General features: G+C 35.1%; 1 protein-coding gene across 2 annotated transcripts in view; it reads right to left on the bottom strand.

Moving 5' to 3' along the window:
• DCDC1 (doublecortin domain containing 1) overlaps positions 1-18,489 on the bottom strand; it is a 497,179-nt gene that overhangs the window by 212,264 nt on the left and 266,426 nt on the right. For both annotated transcript variants that reach the window (XM_040495539.1, XM_040495540.1), the window contains 4 exons: positions 15,446-15,571; positions 12,691-12,796; positions 6,090-6,224; positions 2,710-2,828 (listed from right to left, as the gene is read on the bottom strand). In XM_040495539.1, coding sequence (XP_040351473.1) covers positions 2,710-2,828; positions 6,090-6,224; positions 12,691-12,796; positions 15,446-15,571 — 486 coding nt within the window. The remainder of the gene's footprint in view (positions 1-2,709; positions 2,829-6,089; positions 6,225-12,690; positions 12,797-15,445; positions 15,572-18,489) is intronic.

Here is an 18,489-nt window from a genome sequence, read left to right as displayed (position 1 = left end):
AGGGAAATACAAATCAAAACCACACTGAGATAACCACCTCACACCAGTCAGAGTAACAACTCAGGAAACAACAGATGTTGGTGAGGATGTGGAGTAAGGGGAACCCTCTTGAACTGTTGGTGGGAATGCAAACTGGTGCAGCTACTCTGGAAAACAATGTGTAGATTCTTCAAAAAATTAAAAATAGAATTACCCTACAATCCAGCAATAGCACTACTAGGAATTTATCCAAAGGATACAGGAGTGCTGATTCATAGGGGCACATGTACCCCAATGTTTATAGCAGCACTAACAACCATAGCCAAATTATGGAAAGAGCCCAAATGTCCATCAATTGATGAATGGATAAAGATGATGTGGTATATATATACCATACAAGGTGTGTGTGTGTGTGTGTGTGTGTGTATACATATACATACACACACACACACACACACACACACACATATATACATACACACACACCTTGTATGGATGTATCACTCATACACACACATACAATGGAGTATCACTCAGCAATCAAAAAGAATGAAATCTTGCCATTTGCAACAACATGGATGGAACTGGAGGGTATTATGCTAAGTGAAATAAGCCAGTCAGAGAAAGACAGATATCATATACTTTCACTCATATGTGGAATTTGAGAAACTTAACAGAAGACCATGAGGGAAGAAAAAAAAAGTTACAAACAGAGAGGAAGGCAAACCATAAGAGACACTTAAATACAGAGAACAAACTGAGGGTGATGGGGGGGAATGGGTGACGGGCATTGAGGAGGGCACTTGTTGGTATGAGCCAACAAGTATTTGGGTATTTTATGCAACTGGGTATTTTATGCAAGTGATGAATCACAGGAATCTACTCCTGAAGCCAAGAGAACACTGTATACACCTGTATACACTGTATGTTAGCTAACTTGACAATAAATTATACCTAATTTTTTTTCTTTCTGGCTTTCATTGTAAATAGTTTGTATTGCTATCTGCTCAAGATCACGAATATATTCTTCAACAATGTCTAATCTTCCACTAGTCACAGCATATTTTTCATTTCATATACTGCAGTTTTCATCTCTAGAAATTTGATTTGAGTCTTTTTCTATCTTCCAAGTCTATATTTAACATGTTCCATCTTTTCTTTAGCTTCTTGAATATATGGAATACAATTATAACAACTGTTTTAATGTCGTGTGCATTAATTCTATATTTTATGTCATTTCTGGGCCAGTTACAATTGATTGACTTTATTATTACGATGGACAATGTCAGCTGAAGCATCTCTGGTTCCATGGTCAGTGGTTTGGACTTGTCATTATCACTAGAAGATGATTCTTGGTTTGTCTCCAGTTTACAGCACTGATTCTGCCCCAGAAATCTTGTTATCCACTTCACATACAACACCACATCAAATTGGGAATTGCTTTGGGCTTGTGTGACCCTCCTTAGAAACCATATGTTTAGCACCCTAATAGCACAGCTAGCTTGCTATGATGCTATGATGCCAGCATACTGTCTCCGTCTCCCTTCTGCCTAGGTTTCTTAATTAATATTACCTACTCCTCCACTGAGGTATTTACTACCACACATGGCACTCATTAGCAATTTCTTGATTGGGTTTTGATCTATACACAGTGTCACCTTGTGGCTAAGAGTGGGTTATAGTGTCTGACTGCCTGAGTTTGCATTCTTCTCCAACCAGTTAGTAGGCATGACCTTGAGTAAGTGATTACTCTGTACTTCATTTTCCTCATCTGTAATAATAATAATAATGATAGCTACCTTATCCAGTTGTTATTAGGATTAAATGTGACAATAAAATATAAAGGAATTAGAATAGTGTCTGGTTCAGAATTTGTTGTTGTTAGAATAAGAAATAAGCTAAGATTTACACCAGGGAATCTGACTCTGTAGACCACATAACACTTAACCTTTATGTGATATTCTAATACCTGCTGGACAATCTGCTCTGTCTATTAAAGAAAATATCCCTTCTTATTTGTGGTTGGGCTGGTGTCTTTGGTGCCTAAGTATCCCAGTTCTGGTTTCAGCCCAAAGCACATTTTATCCACCCAAAAGTAGTTGGATAATAGTTTTCTAAGTCCTGAAGCACAGTAGGACTTGTTTTTGTCAATTCTAGGTGAAACTGAAAGACAAATGAGCAAGAAAAAAAGTTTCTAGGAAATAATATTTCTATACTGTTGGTTCCTCATTCCTAATTTTTTCTAAATCTGTTTTCATTTTGATTTTGACTTTCCTAAGTCAGCAAAAACAAATAAAAAGGAGACTTGAGGCCTTACAAATCAGCAATTTCTGTCTCCTCAATTTTCTTTCATAGTTCAATATTTCATATTCAGAAGATTTAGAAAAGGTTAAGAATACACACAGAACATTAAATATTTAAATTAACAACCAACATGGATATAAAGAAATGAGTTCCAATAATTATAGAGTAGAGCGGCAGCTTGTCTACAACATGGATACATGTTGAACGCCAACATTTCGCTTTTGAAAATACCTAAGAAATGCTACCAAACTAAGTAGCATATATTTGCAAGCTTACTTTACATAGGAAATTAATATTGATATTATGAACACAAATTTAAACACCTAATGAATATTCCATCTAAGCTGGAAGGCATCATGATTTGACTGCTCAGAAATCTTGAAATTAACATTCATTATTTTGAGCCAAATAGCTCATAAGCATTACCTTTTCTGTAGGATTAATTTGTACCCTTCTAGTGATGTTCCCTCGGCAGGCTTGACTGTGATTGGGTGACCAATAGCCAGGCAGCCCTGTGTTATCGCCCGGCTCAGGATCATTCCAGTCTTCCAATGAATAGAAAGGGGGGAGAAAGGTCTAAATAAGTTAAAAGAACCAGAAAATTCAACAATGTGTCACAACTAGTGAGGTCATTATGCCTGGATAAGCCCGGATATTAACAGTTGCTGAAAGTGAAACACTACCCACAAGTTAGCAGTCAGCGAGCCCTGCTCAGAATCAGTGATCTTCTGTCCAACAAGGGTGGCATTTTACAGTTCAGCGCAAAATAAAACAGACCTTGATATCTTCATTTGTCCTTTTTTTCTGTGCATATTTCACAGGGCAGCAATTTGGGGTCCATCATGTGTCACTTGTTATAGTTATGACTACAGAGCTTATGTGAAATATGTATGCACAGGAAAAAAAAAGAGCAGTGAACTGAAAAGATTGAAACAAATCCTTAACCTTTGTATGAATTTAAAGTTTTACTCTGGGTCTAAATACCATGGGTTAAACATTTTTAGGTGGTTTGTGAACTACTTTTGCTTTAAATGTTAAGATACTCTGAATAGGAAATTAAGAATATTGTTTAAATGGCCATTTGACAATTTTCTGATTTGAGAATCAACAACACATTTTATTTCATTTTTTTCAATATATGAAATTTATTGTCAAATTGGTTTCTATACAACACCCAGTGCTCATCCCAAAAGGTGCCCTCCTCAATACCCATCACCCACCCTCCCCTCCCTCCTGCCCCCCATCAACCCTCAGTTTGTTCTCAGTTTTTAAGAGTCTCTTATGCTTTGGCTCTCTCCCACTCTAACCTCTTTTTTTTTCCTTCCCCTCCCCCATGGGTTTCTGTTAAGTTTCTCAGGATCCACATAGGAGTGAAAACATATGGTATCTGTCTTTCTCTGTATGACTTATTTTACTTAGCATAACACTCATCCACGTTGCTACAAAGGGCCATATTTCATTCTTTCTCATTGCCACGTAGTACTCCATTGTGTATATAAACCACAATTTCTTTATCCATTCATCAGTTGATGGACATTTAGGCTCTTTCCATAATTTGGCTATTGTTGAGAGTGCTGCTATAAACATCGGGGTACAAGTGCCCCTATGCATCAGTACTCCTGCATCCCTTGGGTAAATTCCTAGCAGTGCTATTGCTGGGTCATAGGGTAGGTCTAGTTTTAATTTTTTGAGGAACCTCCACACTGTTTTCCAGAGTGGTTGCACCAGTTTGCATTCCCACCAACAGTGCAAGAGGGTTCCCATTTCTCCACATCCTCTCCAGCATCTATAGTCTCCTGATTTGTTCATTTTGGCCACTCTGACTGGCGTGAGGTGATATCTGAGTGTGGTTTTGATTTGTATTTCCCTGATGAGGACCGACGTCAACAACACATTTTAAATGAGTGACAACCACTAAGGGTTTCTGGCATGCAAAATTGTCTATCCTAACAGGTAAAAATACATATTTTGGAAAAAGGGAGAGACCATTCAATCTAAAAAGATTTTCAAACTTGTTTTATATTTAGCATGTAACTTTTATTTCTCATGGTTTTGCTGTGTGGTAAAAAAAAAAAAGATGATAACTTGGGAAAAGTATTCTTTAAAATTTTGGTTTTAGTAAGCACTGGATTGAATCCTCATTTGAACATGTTTGTCTATATTGAAAGAAACCTGCTTTGGATGGGGAAAAAGAAACATTTGTTAAGCACTTTCTGTATACCAAACACTACGCTTGAATCTCACACATGCTTTCTTATTAATCATCATAGCAACTGTGCAAGATAGATAAGACTATTTTATAGAGAAGGAAACAGTGGTTCCGTGCAGCTAAGTAACTTTCTCAAGGTCTCAAGAATAAAAAGGATTCTAATCCCAATCTATCTAACTCCAAAATCCATACTCTTTTTAGTAAGCATTTCAATTATTTTTGAGGAAATTTTAGACAAGTACAGGTTTTTTGCTATCATAAAATTCTATAAACAGATACCATGGAATTACAGAATCTGAGATCTAGAAAAGAACTTTCCATACCAACTGGTCCAACTCTTTTCAGATAAGACTGAAGCCCAGATACAGTTGTGGCTTACCTGAGGTCACACAAGGGTTCAGTGGCAATGCTAAAACCAAAACACTTCTATAAATTGATCAAATATAGAGCACCATTCTCTATTACAGTAAAAAGGCATACGTTTTGAAGTCAGACAGACCAAGAATCTTTCCTCTGCTACTTACTAGTCTTAGTTTATTCAGCTGTATAATGTATGAGATTAAATAAGATAATAAATATGTAGAAGATGCCTAACATATAGCAGATGTTTAACAAAATGGCAAATATTGTTATTAAACCTGAAGCAAAATACAACTTAAAAGGGGGTTTCCAAGTTGGAAGTAGATTGAGGAAATATCTCATCTAATCTCATTCTGCCTTGATATATGAAATGAATATTTCTTGGTTCCTTTGTATCTTAATTGCTCTATACATTTGTTTTTAGGTCTCAGAGAATCAAAAATTAACATTAAGAGCAATCCCAAATTTCATTTGAGAAAATTGTTTCAATCCCCCGCCCCCCCCCCCCCGACTCCAACACAGTACCAGCAAGCTTGCCTGGGTGACTCTGCACCCATAGAAGTGCTAAGAAAAGGCCAAAATAATCTATAGTGAGGGGGCAAAAGAAGACAAAAGAAGGGTAGATAAAGGCTGCACCATCTCTTTATGGGCATAAATATTTGATGGCAATTACAAAACATATTTCAATAGTAAGAGGAGAGGGGAGGACAGTTACATGTTCTCAATTTAAATCAGATCCAGTAATAGTAAAGTTAAAAAATTTAAATAGTGTCAATACATAGGTATAAAATGTGTTAGTCATTGTTCACATTTTATACTCAGGGATTTCTCTTAAAATTATCCTTATGAAGACCATACACTATCATTATACAGTGCTAATCCACCAGGCTCCATGAAGCTCAGCAATGTAGATGAAGGAGTGGAACTAAATGACATCACACAAATCTCATAAAAATGGTGAGTCTATGGACTATACATAAGCTCTAAGTTGAGTTTAAATACACTCTGCATATGAACTAACCACCACATCTGAAAGTGGATTGAATGCCCACATGGGGATCTACAGAAGCCCTCTGCACCAGACACACCAAGGGCAGAGAGGTAGCATTCATAACAGTCAACAATTTATCATGCTTTCACTTGCATGCTTATGTGCATGAAGGCACCAGGATCTAGAGATGCACTGTGATCAGGGAGCATGGGAAATCACTCAGCGAGAGCAGACACTTTTGGGTACCTTCGTGATCAGCCAAACACTAGCTGCAGGCCACAGGGTTGATGGAGCCATCTGACTTCCACTGCTTACTTCCCTGCTTGAGGAGCTCCGCTTTCTGATGGAAACAGAGGCATGAAGGACAATATTGGGATCCGCCTATACCATGAAAAGAAGTACGCATTGTTAAACTCACAGTCTGAAAGTTCACCCTCTTCAACACACTCACCCAAAATGGGTTATCCTAAGACATTATGTTTCTGATTGAGAAGGTCTCTTTGGAAACAATAGTGCTCAATTCCATTTAATTCAATTCAATTAATATTTGTTGTGCATCAGCTCTGATATGCAAGGCACTAGACTGTGTGGTGTGGGATATGATACAGTATTTTTCCTGCCCTAGAGAAACTTGTAACAGAAGAGTCAATAACACACACACACACACACACACACACACACACACACACACACACACGGGCAGAAATAATGGATTGCAGAATGGGGACATCAAAGGAGAGCAGTTAAAAGGCTCCACAATCTCCTTAGAATAAAGGGATATGAGTTGAGAATTTAGTGATAGTTGTGAGGATGGATAGGAGGGGACCAACTGGTAACACACAGTATCTGTGCTTCCCATATTTGTTATCAGATTACATACATCAAACATATGATATACCTTCTAGCGTTTCTCACCCAGACTTGATTGTAAAATTAATAGACATTCACATCACCTGTATATCACTAAATATTTAGTAAACTTTCCGCTAACTTATATGATCACTTTTCCTGAGTAATCATACTAAATTTTTAAGTACCAATATTTGTTTGTATAGGATTATGGGAATATGTCAGTTTTGCTTTAAGCCAAATAAATGATGGTGCTTCAATAACAATTTAAGTTATTTTCTAACACTAAAAAGCATATTCTAAATCTTTGCTAATACTAGATATTTGTTGAGTAGCAACTGATTCTTAAAATACAAAAATTAAATGATAATTTAAAAGGTAATATTTACAAATGCAATCAGGCAATAGCAAAAGGGTATAGCTAATATATTTGACAATTATTCTATAATGGAAGATAGTTACTCCTCAAGAGAATAAAATGTCTTCTGAGTCCCATAAGTGAAAATAAAATTTTAAAAATACAGCAACCACACGACATAACCAGATTTGACTTGCAGCTCTTTGATTGTGTATTCCCCAGTTAGCCAGTAGTGGCTGGATTCTGGAGGGGAATCCCCCACAGTTTCTGAACAATGACAAACTGTATTCTACTAATCCACCCGCCACAGGACTCAGCATTTAAAGTAGCACTCTTACTCAACCTCCTAACTCCAAGTTGCCATCACACTCCAAACTCTCCTCTGCAACTGGGAAGAAGATTGTTTTGACTGGAATTAGTCAGACAGAAGAACCGTACTGCCAACTGCTTCTTTGTACAGCACCTGCTGCCAGCGCCTAAATTCTTGTTATCTCCACAACATGGTTTAATCTTTTAACAGTTGGCTTATTGGTGAAGAGCGAAGGGGTCCTTTGTGTCTGTCTTGGGTTGGCACCTAGTATTAACACCATGCTGTTCTTCGAGAGATATTTTGCTGGACAGTTCCCAAGTGATTCTACATAGACCAGACACAGCCAGACCCACTCACTCAGCTTCATTGCCTGTTATTAAAAGAAAAAAATCTTGCCAAGAGAGGGGTTCTGATACGTTTAAAATTGACAATAGCCATTAAATTTCAATTTGTGACTTCGCCTTCTTTTCTCTTTTTAGTTTAATTGGATAGTTTAGCTTTAGACTGGACATTTATGAAGGTGGGGAAAATAAAAACTGAAAACTGCAATTCATAAAAGTGCTCTGACAACCTGCAACATGGTATACATGTGTGTGCTTGCACATATACACGTATGCATATAACAGCATTTATGTTGAGACTGTTTTCTAAATACATACCATCACATATGTCATTAGGAAACTGCTTCTTTGTTTTGAATCTCTCTCTCTTGCCATAGATAGATACATAGATAGATAGATAGATAGATAGATAGATAGATAGATAGGTAGATAGATGTATCTCCCTCTAAATGACCATTATGATTTTGGTTGTCTGAATAAACTGTGCTGATATGGAAGCTGCCAGTGATTTAAAAAATGATGCATGCATTTTCTGGGCCAATTAAAACTTCTTGTTTAATTTTCTTTTTCCAAATCACTAGTGAAGGTGGAGTAGCCTTCAATGTTCCTGTGAAAATTCAAAATAATAAGAGAACCACTTATGGTCTTACTTATAGATCTACTGAGGAATAAGATGTAAGACAATGAAATTTTTCTTGAAAAGAGAAGCTCTTTATTCTGAACAAATTTTTTTCTTTACTACATAGAAATTTTATAAAATTTTTCATTTTTGATAGTAAATGTAGGGCCAAATTAAAAAAAATGATACACAAATTAAAATCACAACTATAAGAAATGCTATAACATCTCTTTCCTCACGTCCCTGATGTTCATTCTTATTGCTTTCATTCTCTAAAACTATAGCTGATCAATACACCCACCTCAAAGGCCAAGACCTGGAGAAGTCTAAAGGCAGAAAATATAAGTGAGTACATAATTATGCAATCAAACATGTAAGATGTAAATATGCAGTCCTCCAATAGGTTCCAAATATTGGTCTAAAAATAAGGAAGGGATTCAGGATTTTATTAAAGTTCACTGTCTTATTCTAATGGCAACCAGTTCAAAATTAAAAATAAAATTTTGTATTTTCCTCAGTATCAATTATTTGTAGAAAACATTATTTTTCAAGGACTTGCTCTGCAAAGAAATAGGACAGTAAAAAAAGTGTTCATTTTTTCCCCCAGCCTCCTTGTGACATATAGAATAATTTATTCTGTTAGCATCCATGACTGCTGATTCATAAGTTGTAAGTTTATAACTTGTAACTAGTATGCCACAATTCTAAATTCATAATTTGGCATTGTTCTCACTATTTCCCCAAAAAGTTGCCACTAATGTCCTACTAAAGTCTGATTATACCAAAAGGCTAGGATCAAAATGTGTTTCCTTTCCATTTTGGCGGAATATATTACCTGCCAAATACTGGAGTCCATTTTTTCTGCTATTTTTTCCCACGTTCAGGTATCACTAAAACTATTCCTCTCATGAAATGTTTTGTTTTTTCTTTTATATTAACTACCATGAAGTTTAAATCTCATGCAGTGCATGGAAATATTCAATTTTATTGCCCTTAAACTGAAGCAATATAAAAATGTTGCCAAGTTAGGTAACAATAGAGAACTGTTGAAAGATGTGTTTGCCAAACTGTCAATTTGTGGTAGATTCCAAATCTTTTGAAATGGATAAAAGAGCAACAGGTTGTAATTGTCAGGGTTATATCTATCTCCCACATTACTAATAGGGATTATATGTTCCAAATTTTTCTCCGTAGGAAAGGTTTTACTTGTCAATAAGAGATTTAAAAGAACAGTGAGGGGTTGGGCACTGGTATCTCTTTCTCAAGCCAATTTTAAAACGTATGCATCAAGAATATCGGCTTTTGCCTCCCTCTCTCTACCCCTGTTGTAATCCTCTTAGTGTCTTCTTTACCACAATGAGCATCAAGATTCTACAATAAAAGGCCCTATGGATATCTATCACCTCTGCTAGAATCCCTCTTTAAAAGTGCTCCATTTCAGGTTATTAAATTACTATTTCCAATGCACTGATTACCTCTCTGTATATAATTGGAGATGCTTTTCTGAAAGGATTGTAAGATTTCATAGCTAAGGGAGGGCCATTTTTCTTTGAAAGCTTCTTTTTTACTAGCCAATTTATCAAATTGTTGCTTTCTTATACTACTATTTTGGTTGGACTAAAATTTTATTCAAAACCAATTTCTTCTTCTAAACATGATAGTGTACAAACTTTATTTAAGATGAGTTTTCTCTTTTTCACTGAATCATTAAAACCAGCTAATAATGACAAAATAAGTGGATTGTTATTCTCTCATTTTTCAACATTATAAAATATAGTTATCTTTTCAAGTCCTACACTGGCATAAAATCAAAAAAAGAAGCCTCCTTTGAGTTCTTTTCCTCTGATAGCTCTTTGATATCCTTTTCTTTTTCTTTTTCTTTTTTTTTCAGATTTGAGCTGGTTTCTGTTGAATGAGTTAATTAACCAGTGAATTCAATTCCATCTAGCTAACTCTGAACATCTAGACATTGCAGTAATGACAAGGATGACCAGGATGCCCTTTGCCCTTGAGAAAGATCTATTCCAGCAGGGAGGATTAAAAAAAAGGACCTCCTGAGTTATTCCTAACACAACATTAAATCAGATCTTGCCTGTGTTTGAATATTTCCAATAGCTCCTTCTTTTCTACAGATCAATATCCAGAATCTCTAACAATGAATTTAAGACCCTTCATGATCTGATTAGATTCTCAGTGGAATCTAGCATTCTTCCTTTTCTTCCCCAATGTGACCTGATATGTGTTCATATCATACTTGGAGCACTAGTTGACTTTGAACCATGCAAAAAATGCTTGATAGGAACAGCATCAAGTTCAAGCTCGTTATGAGTGGCATAGAATGGATGCAACAAGGATGTGAGTCCAGAAACATCATATCTAGTATGGAGATGAAGGTCAGTAAAGAAAGATTTCATGAAACAGGCACAAATCAGGTAAGACTAGAATGATAGGCAGAATTTCAGGAAGCCTTTAAAGAATGCCAGCTGTATGTCAGACACTGTGTTAGAAAATGGCATAAGGATGTTAAAGAAGGCTGGCGGGTAGTGACAAAGAAAGAGAGGTTGAATTCCAGGGATCCACATGGGCCTAATAACAGAAATCATGCAGTACTTTCAGAAAACAACAAATGAACAATCAGGCTTGGATAACACATGAGGAACATAAAAGCAAATATTGAGCCTTGAAAGATAGATGTAGCTAAATTTTAAAAATCATTCATCAAAAATGTATTGTGCACCTGCCTTACATTCAAAATCTGTCCTAGAATTCACAAATACAAAGATGAGTGAGACATAATGTCTGTGCCCAAAGAATTCTCAATTTAGTGTAAGAGAAAGGAATAAAAACAAATGACTATACCAAAACACAACTCTAAGGACAAAAAGGAAGTTCAATAATATGAGGTTCATTCTTGCTGGAGGACCTGAGAAAACTTCTTGGAAGAAGAGGGAGTTGAATAAAGCCTTAAAAAAGCAAGGAATGGTAATGGTGTAGTGGTGGGGGGACGTATATCCGAGGCAAACAACACAGGCCATGATACAAGAGTACCAAAGTGAGAAACATATTATGGGGCACAATATATTAGCTCTAACTGTAGTTTCGGGTACAAAGATCAAGAAGAGAAGATTGAAGAGAAGATTGGGAAGGCAAGTTGAGAGTAGAGGTGGATTAGAGGAGATCCATAGAGATCAATGAAGGCCTGATAAGGATTTGGAATTTCAGTAGGCAACTACCAGGGATACAAGTTTTTTGAAAAGGAAATAATATCACAGCAAAAACCTAAAAAGCAATGCCAACAGGATCAGAACTATGGTAAATAAATCAGATAAATGTAAAATACAAAAGGCATTAATTCTTAGTTGCATTTATGTTCTACATTTGCTCAAAATCTAACAGGATTAGAAATACAGTTGACCCTGGAATAACACAGACTTGAACTGAGTGGGTCCGCTTACATGCGGTTCTTTGATATAGCAGAGTATTGTAAATGTATTTTCTCTTACACTATGATTTTCTTAATAACATTCTCTTTTTTCCAGCTTACTGGAGATAATACAGTACATATTGCATACAATATATAAAATACGTGTTTATAGACTTTATGTTATTGGTGAGGTTTCCAGTTAACCATAGGCTATTCACAGTTAAATTTGCAGGCAGTAAAAAATTAAATGTGGAGGGGTACCGGGGTGGCTCAGTCAGTTAAGCGTTCAACTCTGGCTCAGGTCATGATCTCATGATTTGTGGGTTCAAGCCCCATATCAGGCTCTGAGCTGTTGGCACAGAGCCCAGAGCCTGCTTCAGATTCTGTGTTTCCCTCTCTCTCTGACCCTCCCCTGCTCACGTTCTCTCTCTCTCTCTTTCAAAAACAATAAATAAAACATTAAAAAATATATCTGTTAAAAGACCTTTCATAGCTCAGTTGGAGAAGAAAATTCTTTACTGGCATGAGAAATTTCTAAGTGTAAATTAATACATAGACCTTATGGATTGGACTGTCATGAGTGGGTTTCCAAAGAACTCTTATTCCTTAAATACATTGATCCACAGAGCAAATAGATACAATCCTTGTTACCATCTTAAAGTTTTTAAAACAATGCCAACTTATTAATACAGTAGATAGAAAGAAAATATGTTAAGCAATAGTACTTAAGTGACATAATCCAGGTAAAAATTTTTCTAGTAGGAATACTATATATTGGTTCAGTTTTAAAAGTGCTTAATTAACAGGAAATAGAGAATAATGCCCCAACATTTGTAAAATACTTGAAACTTTTCAAAAACTTTCACAAAATCCACTCAGTCACCATGTATCAAATGACAATCCACTACATAAAATACCTTCATTAAGTACAATACATAATTCTGACCTTGTTCTGTAGGAAATGGTTCTCCAAGTCCACCTTTTCAAATTGATCAGGTATCTGTTGACTGGTACCATTGAAATTAACTGGGAATCCTTCACAAACTTCCCAACTAAGAAAAGTAAAATATTTATTTTTGTTAAAATAATATGTACTTAATTACAATACTCTTTAATCTACTAGTATGATAACTTATATGTCTTATACTCTACAGGGGAGAGAAAAACAAATGTTTAGTCCATAATCTTTTTAAACAGAAATTTGTAATGTGTTTTGTTATCCATACCTGGGAAAAGGGAGACTTAAAGTTTGTATCTTGCAATTATTTATGATACTGAGGGATCCCATGCCTAATTAATGATTAATAGACAGAGAAATAAAAAATGATTTTTAATCTTACAGAATCACTCACAGTGGGCACCATCTTCACTGTTAAATTTTATTCTAAATACAATGGACTACGAATAATAACAGATTTTTTTATACTTAGCATGGATGTGTAAAGCACATTATTTTGGTAATTTTTAGACAGTCTTAAGAGGCAGTACAGTCTAATGAGCACATGGACAAGCCACAAACTGGAGTAACTGGGTTTCATTCTTACTTCAGCCATTCTTATTTTAAAAGTAAACCAAACCTAATTCTAAAGAAAATTATCAGGCTCAACACTGATATGTTAAGATACATCACATAGCATGTTATTCAACAGAATGGGGCTGTTAATAGTATTTTTTCCAATACCCTGAGAACTATAAATTAGAGTATGATTATTAAGATTTCAAATAATGCACATTAGAGTATAGAAAGAAAATTCAAATGGAATCCAAAAATTATGTAAATTGTCTTCAAATAAGTTTGCTTTCAGTAAGGGCAGTTTCATATTGTTATGCTTAGTGACCTAGATCTAACTTAAAAACCATTCAATAAAACAGTACTCATTGCACCCAGGGAAGGGAAATTAAGAAGGAATACATGAATTAAAAATTAAACTCCTTGCTAAAACTTGAAGGGAAAGGGTCTGGGCAAATTTAGTAGCTTGGGGAAAGATTGTGGCACAAGAAATACATCTTCTTATAAATGGAAATGCTTATAAAAAGAAATGCTGATACGTTATTTTCTATCTATAAAGAAAAAGAAGACAAAACAGATTCTAATCTTGCCTGGAAAGTGCAGGCAGTCACTGGGGGATAGAGTTGTTTAAACAACCAAAGAAGACCAAAGAATTCATCTTTGTAGACATGTTTAGCAGTAGGTTGACACCAGCTGGATTGAGTGACCTCATCAGACTGCTTCTGGTCCTCTGGATTTTTCCTCTATAACCTTTTCACCTGTATATTAAGGACACTATAATTTGTTAAATTACAAAATATAAAATATAGATGGGACCTTACAGAGAGATCACCTAATCTAACACACTATCAGTGTCAAATACAGTAGCCACTCATCATATATACCTATTTAAATTAGAATTAGTATAATTTAGGTGCACCTGGGTGGCTCAATCAGTTAAGCATAGGACTCTTGGTTTCAGCTCAGGTCATGATTTCACGGTTTGTGGGATCAAGCTCTGCATCAGGCTCTGTGCTGACAGCATGGAGCCCACTTGGTATTCTCTCTCTCCTCTCTCCCCTCTTTCTCTGCCCCTCCCTTCTCAAAATGAATAAATAAATATTAAACATTTTTAATCAGTATAATTTAAACAAAATTAAAAATTCAGTCACATTAGTGACATTTTAAGTGCTCAATAATTACAACATATGCTTCTATCATCATAGCAAGTTCTATTGGACAGTGCTAGACAGTGGGTAAGCCTTCAGTTCTTTTTTTTTAATGTTTATTTATTTATTTTGAGAGACAGCATGAACAGAGAAAGAGAGAGGGGGGGAGAGAGAGAATACCAGCACGACCAGCACAGAGCCCAATGTGGGGCTCAATCACATGAAACATGAGATCATGACTTGAGCCAAAATCAAGAATCTGTCACCAAACCGAGCCACCCCAAGCCCACAGTTCTTAAAAAAGACAATCTGTTTTAGAATCCTGGCTCTACCATGTACCAATGTGTGAATGGACAAATTACTCTGCCTCTCTGTGCCTCAGTTTCTGTCTCTATAAAATGGAGTAATAGTGAGATAAGGTAATGATGGTATTAAAATAATTGTTTTGAGGATTAAATAAATCCTTACCCAATTCATTTAGAACTGTGGTCAACACTTAGTAAATACTGGGTTTTATTATTTATAGATAAGAAGCTGACACCCACCCGCCCATGTACAATCATGAACAGAGATGGGGCTAGAAGCTCAAATCTTCTACCTCCTGTGTTGCCACCACCCCACCATTTCTCTAGCATATTGCTTCTGTTCTCAATTGCTTCTGTTCTCATCATCATCAAATGAGATGCTTAAATACAAACACTCCCACAAGAAAACATATTATTTAATATTTTAATGATTCCACTCAAAACTCTTAATTTAGAAACCACTAAAAACAGTTTTTACATTTCAAATAAAATTGTTACCTCTGCAAAGCAGAAACTATAGTCCGCTCATTGCTTTATATGGTTTTTTAAAACTTAAGAAAAGTTACTGATAAGTCTTTTTAGACATGAGCTCATTACATCATGTAATAAGTCAAAAAAATAAATACACAATTGCTTATTAAGACAATTAGAGAACGTCTTTCAGTGTTTCAATCTCTCACTCTGGGAAATCTGAATTAGGTAATACAGATTACTTTAACCAAGCACATGTTAATTTACTTGTCACATCCAGGTAGCAGAACAGCATTAGGATCCAAGAAGGTTTTATATGCAACTGTAATGCCATCTCTGTCAAATGCAGTCACCTGGTCAAAGGTCAGACTCAAAACAGGGTTTAGTGGAGATCTGAAAAATGGAAAAAAAAACATCAAAGTGATCTGCAAAATTATACAAACACTGAAATTTGAGCACAAGTAAACAATAAAACCTATAATATCAGTGAGTAATAAAGTCCACAAAAGTGAATTTCCTATTATAAAGCACTACAGTTGATATCTTATACTGATACCTGAAATGCACATTTTAGTTTATTTGGCTGATTGATAATATGTCAAGGACAGTTGCAACACATGTAATTTTTAAAAATAATTTCAATAATAAAAGCAAAGTATTTAGTTGAGAAAAACAAGCAATTATCGTTCACACAATGCAACACACCATTAATATTCTCTGGAGAAGATAATTAAATTAATTCTTAATATTTGGCTATGAACTACTATTTTTTATAAGCACACTAAATGCTAGGCTGATTTCATTTTCCATATTACATACTGTTAGTTATTTTGTTTTAGAGTAATTTAATTATAAGAGAATTAAAATCAAATGAGAAACATCTTAAATAAAAACAATGGCAACTGGCATTATGTCATCCATGAGCCATTTTTGTCTCAATTGGTGACAAAGACTTGATATTTAACTTCATAATTATAGGACTCAACCGCATCACCTGTGTAGGGTTGTCAAAATTTTTTAAATTGAATCTAATCGTGAGAAAACATGCAGATAAATCCAGAATGTGGGACATCCTACAAGAATAGTGCCTGAACTCTCCAAAAAAAAAAAAAATTCAATGTCATGAAAAGCAAAACAAAGGTGAGAGAATATTCTAGATTAAAGAGAACTAGAGAAACTAACTAGATGCTATGCATGAATCTTATTGGGATCCTGGACCACAAAAAACTCTAAAGCACATTTTGGGTAGATTAAACATAGATTGCATATTAGATGAATTACATAATTGCTGACTGTGCTAGTTATTACTATGTGGTGACATAAAAGAACATTGTATTATTCTTCAGTTACATGACTGGGAGAATTTATGAGTGAAACTTTAATGGTTGTCTGGAAATAATCTCAAACCTCTCAAAAGAGAGAGAAGGGAGATATAAAAGGTTAAAACTAATGTGGCAACTTTTTAAACTCGTGAACCCAGGTGAAGGATATATATGTATTCATTGTACTATTTTTCAAGTTTTCTGTAGACTGCATCTTGTCCAAAATAAAAATTGGGAGAAAAAAATAACTACAAGACTCAAAATAAAAGCAGATACTGGCAAAATCATCTTTTTATAATTCAGCAAACTAACTCCACATATCAACATATATTAGACACATTAGCATTACTGTCTAAAAATGAATTTCATTTACTTAGTACATATTGCACATTGTCTTAATATATTTCAAACTAGATCTAGGAAATAACTTTTAGACATAAATTTTAGAAATTCCAATAGTAGCACAATGCTACAATTGTTCCCTAGTGCTTTATACTGGCATCAAAACCAGAAAAAAATATTATCCTATTAAAATAACAATGACATATAAACAAATATACACTTATGAGTTCTTCCAGCTACCATCCTCAGGTGATTTTAGGGTATTCTAGATACTTCGAATTTTACTAGTTATACTATAAATATGATTCAATTAACCAAGAACAAGTGTGCTGGTTGATCTTATTAAAATAACAAACATCATTAAAAACACCAAAATTAGTCACTGTTTTCAGTTTAATAATACTACTTAAGAAGAAACTATTAGACATACATTTTAGTAAAGCCTTTCCTTGTCATTGGAAGAGCTTGCTAAATTATTCAAGAATCCTGGACACTATAAAATTCATCGCTGTTCTATCATTGTAAAAAACAATTCTAATGTGTAATTAAATTATATTTTGAAATCTGTCTATGGAAGAAAACATCACTCCTTACATATATTTTTAATTCTATACACTACACAGCATAAGAAATTATTAAGCATTTTAATTTTACTCTACTAGGAGAGAAGAAATAGAATTTTATAATATGCTACCCACAACTAATGCAACCAACTTCTTCCAAAACCTTCATGAATTTCTGGGTAGATTTATTTCAGTATTTGCAATTTTGACTATTAGAATATATAGCAAACCCAATCGGCTCCTAGTCTGTCTACGCTATTGTTATTATAATTAATATATGATCAATTACACCTGATAGGAAAAATTATTTTCCTCTATTTCCCTTATTCAAATAAGTAAAGGCTTAAAATTTTTTTAAATAGGCAGAAAAGTGTGTTTAAGTTTCCTGACAAGCAGTTTCAGAGTTCATCTGGATGTGTCCTGTCAAAATATGCATAAATTTCTAAGATATTCCACACAACAGCCCAGCTCATCAGTGCCTGTAGACTGCAGCCTTTTTCTTTTTCCAGAAACACAGATAATTTTATGCAGGAATTTACCAATCTACAAAAATTTACACAATGCTCAGCAATAACCAGTAATTATTGTGGGATAATGTAAGGCGCTTTTGAGGAATATAACTTTGATAGGATAGGGCTTACAAGCTTTACCAATTTATCTTTAGCTGTCCTGTCATTGGTGCTTAAAAGGTTAAGACTTTATTTGTGAAAACATAGAGAGATAGTGGGGAATCATGTTGTCCACAGCTTCATAAATCTTGCTTAAGATCCTTTTCAATTACCATCCATTTCTCCTTTAAAAAGGGACAAAAAAATAGAGGAGTGGAAGCAGGTCAGGGCAGTGTGCGACAATGACAGTGTGATGGGCTTGGGCCCCCCGTGGCGTTTCCATCTGCTATCATTAAGGTGACTACTCAGACATGAACAAATCCCGCTTGCTGTGCTGACAGGCAGACTTCAAGAACTATGACAAGGCATTAAGACAGAAAGTCAGAGAGAGAGAGAGAGAGAGAGAGAGAGAGAGAGAGAGAGAGAGAGAAGGAGAGAGAGAGAGAGAGATGTCATATCCACAAACAATACTGTCT

This window comes from Herpailurus yagouaroundi, unplaced genomic scaffold (assembly GCF_014898765.1).
Source record: "Herpailurus yagouaroundi ecotype Mexico unplaced genomic scaffold, PumYag 187, whole genome shotgun sequence".
In the NCBI taxonomy this organism is placed as follows: Eukaryota; Metazoa; Chordata; class Mammalia; order Carnivora; family Felidae; genus Herpailurus; species Herpailurus yagouaroundi.
The sequence above is the reverse complement of the archived record's forward strand: the minus strand, read 5'-3'. Positions and strand labels throughout refer to the sequence as shown.